This window comes from Oryctolagus cuniculus, chromosome 3, assembly GCF_964237555.1.
Source record: "Oryctolagus cuniculus chromosome 3, mOryCun1.1, whole genome shotgun sequence".
Taxonomy (NCBI): domain Eukaryota; kingdom Metazoa; phylum Chordata; class Mammalia; order Lagomorpha; family Leporidae; genus Oryctolagus; species Oryctolagus cuniculus.
In genome coordinates, this window is record NC_091434.1 from 5,092,186 (window position 1) to 5,101,864 (window position 9,679).

General features: G+C 60.3%; 1 protein-coding gene across 1 annotated transcript; it reads left to right on the top strand.

Moving 5' to 3' along the window:
- The first annotated feature begins 1,871 nt into the window (after window positions 1–1,871).
- Window positions 1,872–5,648, top strand: ARL4C (ARF like GTPase 4C). The gene has a single exon (XM_008275269.4). It carries the CDS (start codon window positions 2,395–2,397, stop codon window positions 2,971–2,973), a length of 579 nt encoding a protein of 192 aa, XP_008273491.1. The 5' UTR covers window positions 1,872–2,394; the 3' UTR covers window positions 2,974–5,648.
- The last annotated feature ends 4,031 nt before the right edge of the window (window positions 5,649–9,679 follow it).

The following is a 9,679-nucleotide window of genomic DNA, read 5'->3' on the forward strand; positions in this document are numbered from 1 at the left end:
CAGCCCTGGCTCCGCTCCCAAGGCCAGCTTCCTGGGGGTGACGCACGCCCTGGGAGGCAGCAGGTGACTGTTCAATCAGCAGGGTCCCTGCCACCCATGTGGGGAAACCCAGGGGGAGCTCCAGGCTCCTAGCTTTGCTCTGGCCCAGCCCTGGCTACTGCAGCCATTTGGGGATGAACCAGCGGATGGAAGATCCGTGTCACTCTTGTCTGCCTTCGCCTTTCAAATAAACTAAAACAAACAAACTCGTGTTTTGGTAGAGTTGAATGGGAAAGATAGCAAGCAGGCCCTCTGCCCTTGGAGTAAATACACTTTGCTGTGTTCACCAGTTGGTTCTGCGACTGTGGATTCAACTACCTTGGATCAAAAACACTTGAAAATAAATGTCTTTTCATCTGTACCGAACGTGTGTGAGTACAGACATTTCCTCCTTGTCATTCTTCCCTAGACGACACAGAATAACAGCCATTTATGCTGGCTTAGGTATCCAGTGTAACCTAGAGATGGGTTAAAGCTGCTGGAGGTGTGGACAGCCCCCTGCAAACACTAGGCCACTGTACATCAGGGCCTGGAGCGGCCGCCCCTCTCGGTAGCCATAGGGCGTCCCGGACCCAATCCTGGGCGGTCTGTGCCTGGGTCGCCTGTGGCCAAGTGACAGACATCTGGGCCCGGGGTCTCCCCGTCCTGTCCAGGGACCCACTGGGCAGCTGAGTGACTTCCAGGGCCGCTGACACCATGGGGACGGCCAGGATGGAGACTGGCTTCCTTGGCCTTCCCCGGCATTTCGGCACCAACCCACACACATTCTATCACAGCCGGGAAGGAAACGCGAATTTCTGCCAATGTGGGGTTCGCCCACTGGCGACTGGCGGCTTCGGTTCCTTCGGCCTTTACCCCGGGGCCACATTTGCTGTCCCTTGAAGCCACAGCTGCAACCACAGGGGCCCCTGGCTGTGCCTACTCCAGCCCCGTGGGAGCCACAGGGCGCTCCACTTCCTCCCACGCACTTGGCTCTGTTAACAATCAGAAGGCGCTGCTGGATCGAGTTGACACGAGCAGGAACCCAGGGGACCCAGTGCTTGGAACCCTCGGTGCCACCCCAGGAACCCAGGGGACCCAGTGCTTAGAAACCTCGGTGCCACCCCCCCCCCAGCCATTCCTGGCCAAGTGTCTCAGCCCCTGGTGCACCTGGAGCCCCTGGCGCGCGGGGGTGGGGGATGGTCCCTCAGTGCCCAAAGAAGGCGACAGGGGGTGCTCACCCTGGGATGGTCAGCAGAGCCCCCACCCCCAGCCCTGGGAACAAAATAGGGCAACCACAGGGGAGGGGTGCCTAGGAAAGGGGATCCTCTGAGCTACCTATGCAGGTAGGGCTCCATTCCCACCCCTCCCCCACCCCGGAAAAGCCGCGGTGGCCAGGAGGGGGCCGCCACGCAGGGCAGACAGGGGCGCGAGGCCGGGTGGGAACCAGGCTGCCTCGGGGACCAGCGAGGCCAGCGCCCCCCTGGCTCTTCTCCCAGCGCTGGGAGCCCTGACCCCGCCGCCCTCACCGCCGCCGGGTGCTGCCCTTCCTGGCTTCAGCAGGCTGCGGCGCGCGGCTGCGGCCTGGCTGCCAGGGCGCGGGCTCGGAGCGCGGCGGGGCCGGGAGCGCGATTTCCCGAGACGCGTGGGGGGCTGCGGGGAAGCGCCAGCTCGGAGCCCATTGTCTGCGCGCGGAGGCCGGTGGAAGCCAGCGAAGCGCGCGAAAACCGCGGGCGGGCGGGCGGGCGGGGAGGACGCGCCGGGCTCCGCGCGCGGGCGGGGCCGGGCGCGGGGCGGGGCGCGCGGGGCGGGGCGCGCGTGGGGCGGAGCCGGCGCCCTCGGCCGCAGCGGGCTGGCGGCGGCGGCGGCGGCGGCGGCTCGGGGACTGCGGGGACGGCCGGGCGACTGCCGGCAGCGACACCCGGGGAAGCCCGCGCCCCGCCTGCGCCTCCGAGGCGCGCCCCGAGAAGCGGGAGTGGGAGAGGCCCCCCGGCGCCGCCCAAGGCCACAGGCGAGCGCCGGGCGCCGGCAGCCCGGAGCCGGCCGGCCGGGCAGCGCAGACCGGAGCGGCGGCCGGAGCGCGGGGGCGCGGCCGGAGGGAGCTGCAGAGCGCGCCGGGCCGGAGCGGGCGCCCGCGCGAGCATCGTGCCGCGGCGCCGGGGGCGCGGCGCAGCCGAGACAAAGCTGCGGGCGCGCGGAGGCGCGATGCCTGCGGGCGACTAGCCGGGCCGGCGGGCGTGAGCGCGCCGAGCCGGACGCCCCGGGGTCGCCGAGGCCGGGCCGGACCGCGCGGGCGCGGCCCAGGTGCGCCGGCCGGCCGCGGCCGTGACTGCTGGCGGGTCGGGGGGCGGCGCCCTCCCGCCGCAGCCAGGAGCCATGGGCAACATCTCCTCCAACATCTCGGCCTTCCAGTCGCTGCACATCGTCATGCTGGGTTTGGACTCGGCCGGCAAGACCACGGTGCTGTACCGGCTCAAGTTCAACGAGTTCGTGAACACCGTGCCCACCATCGGCTTCAACACGGAGAAGATCAAGCTGAGCAACGGCACGGCCAAGGGCATCAGCTGCCACTTCTGGGACGTGGGCGGCCAGGAGAAGCTGCGGCCGCTCTGGAAGTCCTACAGCCGCTGCACGGACGGCATCATCTACGTGGTGGACTCGGTGGACGTGGACCGGCTGGAGGAGGCCAAGACCGAGCTGCACAAGGTGACCAAGTTCGCCGAGAACCAGGGCACGCCGCTGCTGGTCATCGCCAACAAGCAGGACCTCCCCAAGTCGCTGCCGGTGGCCGAGATAGAGAAGCAGCTGGCGCTGCACGAGCTCATCCCGGCCACCACCTACCACGTCCAGCCGGCGTGCGCCATCATCGGCGAGGGCCTCACCGAGGGCATGGACAAGCTCTACGAGATGATTCTGAAGCGCAGGAAGTCCCTGAAGCAGAAGAAGAAGCGGTAACGCCGCCCGCGCTGCGGGATGAACCCGGTGGGCGGGAGGGCCCGCGCCCGCGGACAAAGACAGCGAGCCAAAGCGGCGCTTCCAGCTCGCTCCCGTGCCTGCGCCCCGACGCGAGCCGGCGGGCCGAGGCCCGGGGCTGAGGGCCGCCCTTCCAGCCCGCGGCCGACCCGCCCCCGCCCCCGGCTCGGGAGACCCTTTGTCTGGACGCCGGAGCCGCGGCGCGCCCGCCGTGCGCCCTCCGCCCAGGTGGAGCGGCGCCGGGGGTCCGAGGGACAAAGCGATTTCTTGGCATCCTGCAGGGCCTGAAGTTCAGGCTGCCCCGCCCCCGCTGGGGGGCGGGGGTCGCACCTGTCAGGTACCCGGGGTGTGCGGTACCTCCCTCTGGGGGAGGGGGCTTCCTAGGGGGTTGGGACCCTGGGCGGCTGTGGAAGCTCCAGCGTTTTGTGTCGCAGGGCAGGCCCCTGTTGAAATTTCATTTGTCCGGCGCCGGGCCCACGGGCGGTGACGGTGTGGGCTGGCGGAGGACGTCCTGGGGACGGCGCGGCGGCCGCAGTGCTGGCCCTGGCTGGGCACGGGCGGCGGAGAGGCCCCATTCGCAGCGCTCTGTGGCCGCCGGAGGACAGACTGCATTTCAGCGCGGCATCGGACGCCTTCGGGAAGGCGTGGACCCTGTCCCTGGTTAGGTCATGATCACACAAAGAGACCAATAAAAATTAATGGAAAAAAAAATCCACACAAAACCCAACAACTGCTGGAGGTGGTGGAGAATGAGACGCTGACCTGTGCAGCACAGGTAAAGGTGTTCCGAGGGGAGCGCCGGTGGCACCAAGCTGGATGGGCGTGTGTGTGTGTGTGTGTGTGTGTGTGTGTGGCTGCACTGTGGGACTGGCACGGATACCAGCTCCATCCTTGTGGAATTCACGATTCTCCTAGCTCACTGATTGGCTTGGAAGAGTGCACCAGCTGCAGAGGGGTGCTGAATGGCAAGATGATTTTTGGGTGTTTTTTTTTTCTTAAGGAATGGCTGTTGTAATGCCAGCTGGGTGATCATGGGCTTTCAAACATGTTGAAAGGGAGAAAAAAAAAAAAAAACTGCTGCAAATGAATACTTAGAATATTCACCTTAGGGAAACACAGACTGCTGGGCCCTTACGCTGCAGGTGGCAACATGTTCAGATTTCTGATTCGATTCCTTGCGGCCTCTCTGGTTTTGGTGTTCCATTCGGAATGTCTCCCTAGAGTATTTGATGTCATGTACCCAAAAATAAAACCCCACCTTGCTGCACAATCTGAGCTTGTTGCATGGATTCCAAATGCAAGGAAAGGGCAGGCTGAAGCCGCAGGGATTGGTTTTGTGGGAGCTGGGCCCCGGCAGACAACGGAGCATGCTTGACATAAAGGAAGCGTGTGACGTCATGGTCCCCGCTGCCCGGGCACGCAGAGTTTACTTGCAAGAGGCTCTGGAGATTAGATGCAGTAAAGGAAGAGTGAGTGCCTAGTTTTAATAATGTCCTTTTCCGATGAGCACCGAGTCCCGGTGCGCAGAAGCCGTCATTGACCCAGAGACACAGTATCTCCAGGGGCACTCAGAACTTCCTCTTTCTGCTTCCTCTCTGAACCCGAGCTGGCAGGCAGAGCCCCGGTTTGCCCCACGGGTTGCAGCCGGTGGAGGAGGGACGCGCTGCGGCCCGAGCGGGTGAGCGGTCAGGTGCGGCTCCCTGCCTGTTCTCCCGCGACCCTGAGGGAGCCAGCGGCAGTAGCAACCAGGTTCCTGCCCAAAATGTTTGTAAAGCAGAAAGCCAGCAGCCCGTCTTCCCTTTCGCCTTGGTTGGTGCGTTTGACACCCCTCCAGTGCTGGTCTTTTTGTAGAAACCCAGTAGAGAAAATAGAGCTACGCCGTACTGAGAAGCCTGCAAGATTTCAGTTTAGGTATTGACAGCATAGTCCCTGATTTCCACGTGGGCTGGTCCCATCGTCTGAAGATTCTGTATAGAATTATTAAAAAAAAAATCCATCTTCCTTTATTTTCTTCACATGCAACGATTTCTTAAGCACTTCGACATTTTGGTAGGTCCACGCTATGGAGAGAATAATATATTTATTTTGTGACATTGCAGATGCCAAATACTGTAACCTTCTCGTGCCAACGACTCTTAGGTTCGAGATCACTGTTCAGACGCTGTCATGCTTCAAGAACGGGATGATGTGGGTCGCTTTTCTTTTTCCCTTTGCATCATCAATACTTAAGGGCGCAGTCAACTGTCAGTCATTGTGCCGTGAAGTGCAGCCCCGTGGTGTTTCAGCTACTAGTTGAGTCTCGGTTGTCGACCCAAAGCCCATCTCGGCTCTGCCCTGCACCGAGGAAGCACAAATAGGATCAGGCTGGGAGGGGCTGGGAGGGGCTGGGAGGGCCCCCCGCCCTGGGCAGAATGGATGGGTTTCCCACGGCGGGAGTTGGCAGTGTTTCCCTATAGACGCAGGGGAGCCAGTTTTGTCCGAGACCGATTCTCTTCCCGAAGTCTCCGTCCCGGTGTGAGGCCTGTGTCCCCTGCTTCCGGTTTTTCGTTTTCGACAGCTGTAATTCTTTGTCCTGCTCACCCTCCTCTTTGTCCCCGGGCCCTTTTATAATGCATATATGATGCTGTGAACAGAAATAAATTATTTATACATGCAAACCTGGGGAACGTTTTCTGTGGCTGGTGTGTTTCGGACGGCTGCTCTTCCTGCTCCGGGCTGCTGCCCTGTGCGAGGGGACGGCTCACGGGGTGGTGTCTGTGCGTCCAGCAAGGGCGGGGACCTGGGTGCACCCTGCATGGTAGGGGCTGGGGTCCAGACGCATCCGGGGGAGGCCCCATCCCGGGTGCCTGCCCGTTGGGTCATCTCAGATTCTTACAGAACAGCCTCTGTGGCACTCTCATTGTTGTGGGTCACTTAAAAAAAAAGTCAGCTGATCATATGACATTGGAAACAGCCGTGTACAGCTCTAATAACATTAGCAAAGCTGTGCCATGGCTGGCTGTGTCCCCACGGAGTCTCTGGGTTGCCTTCCTCCCTGGAGGCCATCAGAAGTCCATGGTAAGACCGACAGACCTGGGATGCTGGCAAGAAAAGGCCCAGTTTCTGAAGAAAAACGTGATTGGACTGGGACCAATCCCGGCTTCCCCAGGTCCTGGGTGTGGGATGTGGGGGCCCTCAGCCCGTGTTCCGTGACAGCCACGTGGTGGCCAAGGCCTCAGTGGGCTGTCGGTTAAGTCTGGAGTCAGAAATGGCCAGTTCCAACTTCTGTCCCCAGTGCATAGGGCCTGATGGTTTTGCTCAAGTTCCGCTGCCTGTGAGCCTCAGTTTCCCTGTATGTAAAATGGGGTCACAGTGGAGTTCCAGCGGGTGGTTGGGAGACCGAAGCAGGATGCTTGTTAGCGGCATGGAAGCTTCACCTTATGATTGCCCTTTGAGCCACACCCCTTGCTCACCCTGTGTTAAAAATCTAGCCTGCTGGCTCCAGGCTCCAGGCCCCAGGCCAGGGCGGAGTCAGAGAAGCAGCTGGCAAATCAGCTCATTCCAGGAGTGCCCTGTGTGAGGTGTCAAGCCTAGGTCATCAGACCCTCCAGGCTGGGAGCCCCTCCCCAGAGACTGGATCCCTGCCTGCTGCTGCCACTCACCACGCTGGGCAAACAGTAGGTACTCAGTAGGTACTGGCTGAATGATGGATCTTGTTAATGAATTTTAGTTGTAAACTCTGGCTAAGATGGGTGATTGCTCATTAAATATTTAACATGAAACCAGACAAACATTAGTATCATTTCTGCCAGATCGCCATGGGGACGTAGATGGCCCTGACCCTGCAGAAGCTGTTGAAACTTACACCTTGGTGAACAGAGGTTTCTGTCTAAACACGAGGACAGCGTGGGGCAGGTGTGTGGCTCAGCGGTTAGGCGGTGGTGTGGGCACCCACATCCCACATCAGAGGTCCTGGGTTCGAGTCCTGGCTCTGCTTCCGAGCCAGCCCCTTGCTAATGCACACCCTGGGAGACAGCAGGTGACGGCTCAAGTACTTGGGTCCCTGCCACCCCCGTGGGAGACCTGGGTGGAGTTTCTGGCTTCAGCCTGGCCCAGCCCTGGCTTTTGTGGGCATTTGGGGAGTCAACCTGTGGATAGAAGGTATTTCCCCACTCTGTGTGCCTCTGTGTGTGTGTGTGTGCTTGTGCCAAATAAATAAAAATACATATTGTCTTCAGTGAGCAAGGCTTGGCTTTATTATTCACATCAGTGCAGGAGGTGATCATTAGGACCTGGATGACATCACTAGGTCACAAAGTTCATTCTAAGAACTAAAACCCGAAAAATATTTTAAATCACATCGGGGCCATTGCAGCTGTAAACATTTGGAAATCAAAAGCTGCAAAGAGCAAAACCCTTGCTTTATGGCGCAAGCTTAATTTCACCGTGGTGGTGTAGTGAATTCTGGGGGCGCCTAGTGACCCGCGAGCCTTAGCTGGCACCACCCACACGGGCTCCATCCTGTGACCTCTGGCAGCCGGTGAGATGCACCTTGGGCCTTCGCCGGTGCCATGTTTTCCCGTCTGGCTTCTCCCTCAAGGGTTTGGCTCTTCCTCCGTGAGCCTCGCCTGCTGGACCTGGGACGCTGAGGCTGACCATCCGCTGCCTCCACGTCGGCCTGCGGAGCTCCAGCCCTTAGCCACGCGCCGGCAGACGCAGCAGGTGCAAGGATCAGGCGAGAGGGAGCCCAGAACCCCAGCGTCCTCGCCTGCGGCTGGATAACCGTGTGCCTGCCTTCCTTTGCCTCCGGACACAGCGTGGTGCCCGCAGCGTGGTGGGCACGCAGGAGAGGGAGCCGCCATCTCGGTCCATACGGAAACATCTTTGTCTCCTCCTTCGGCTGTCTCACGCATGTTCATTCAGCCTTAAAACAGCTCTCTTCTTCTGGCTCCCCCTGGCTCCGCCGAGACCTGTTTAAAATAGACATTGCACAGACTCCATGCACTTGTTTTGAAACCGGCTCTGAACTTGAGCGTGGGGCTGCGGCAGGTTCTAGAAGGGAACTTGCAGGTGCAGGGTTTCTGAGAAAGCGGTTCATGGCCTCTTCCCCCGGCCAGGAGGGAGAACGAGAGGACTTGGTGGCTTTGCCCCACCTACGTTTTCAGAATGCGAACTGAGAGCTCCCTTCAACCACACGCCCTTCCGTGCCTCTCTGAACGCCTCCTTGCAGAGCACGACAGCGTGGCAGGAAAGAAAGAGCCAGAACAAACCCTGGCCCAGCCGTACGTAGCAGCCTAGGGTTAGGAGGAGGGGCGCCTCGTTAGCATTCGTTAATTACTATCACGCGTGCATAGCAGTGCTAGGCTTCCAGTGTATTGGGTACTGGGCTCCTGTGACCTGCTGCTCGGGAAATACGGGACTCCGGCGTAGGCAGGAGACGAGGAGGAGGTGCACTGCCCGCCTGCACCGCCACCCCCGTGCCCTGGCCGGAAGGGCCACCTGCCCTCACCCTGTCCCCAGACTGTGCTGCGGGCCCAGCCCCACGCTCAGCCCCTGGCTCCTGCTCCTGGAGGAACGCATCTCCGATTCCAGGGAAAGACAGTCCCTCATGTATCATCAGCTTCTAGCCTTGACTGATTCTGGGTCCCGTGCTCCTTCCCAGGGCAGTGTTTGTGTCGGGGACACTGCCTCCCGGCTTCATCCAGGGTCGTTGGTGCGCTGGGGGGCTGGGGTCCGCGGGGTTGCACTGGGAACGCAACAAACCCCACAGAACCTCAGATCCCGCAACTACACGGCGAGGCCCCATGGCCTTGCCCACCCTGCGGGATTGTTTTACATTTTCTTTTAAAATTGTATTTATTGGGAAGGCAGAGAGGGAGAGAGATCTCCTGTCTAGTGGTTCACTCCCCAGGGCTGGGGCTGGATGGAGCCAGGAGCCAGGAACTCAGCCCAGGTCTCCCACTTGAGTGGCAGTGGTCTGAGCCCTTGGTCCCTCACCTCTGCTCCCAGGGGGACATTAGCAGGAAACCAGAATCAGGAATGGGACATGACTGAAACCCTGATGCTCCGATCAGGGGTGTGGGTGTACCAAGCCGTCTTCACCACCGAGCCAAATGCTCACCCCAGCTGGGGTTGCTTCAAAACATTAAGATCAGCTGTGGGGAAGTAACACTTCCAGGCTGGCACAGTGGCACAGTGGGCAGAGCTGCCGCCTGCAGTGCCGGCATCCCATATGGGCACCAGTTCGAGTCCTGGCTGCTCCTCTTCCGGTCCAGCTCTTTGCTCATGGCCTAAGAAAGCAGTGGAAGATGGCCCAAGTGCTTGGGCCCCTGCACCCACATGGGAGACTGGGAAGAAGCTCCTGGCTCCTGGCTTCGGTCTGGCCCAGCCCTGGCCATTGCGGCCAACTGGGGAATAAACCAGCAGGTGGAAGACCTCTCTCTCTCTCTTTGTCTCTCTCTCTCTCTCTCCCTTCCTTTCTCTCTGTAACTCTGCCTTTCCAATAAATAAATAAATCATTAAAAAAACAAAACACAACACTCCCAGCTCTCGGAGAGTAAAGCAAAGGAAAGCAGCTCTCCTCCTGAGAGTCTGGACTCTGAGTCTGTCCTGGCCACTTCCATTAGCGACTTGGGGAAGACAAGCCTCTCTCTCTCTCTCTCTCTCTCTCTCTCTCTCTCTCTCCATGGTTCGCAGAGTCCTCACTCCG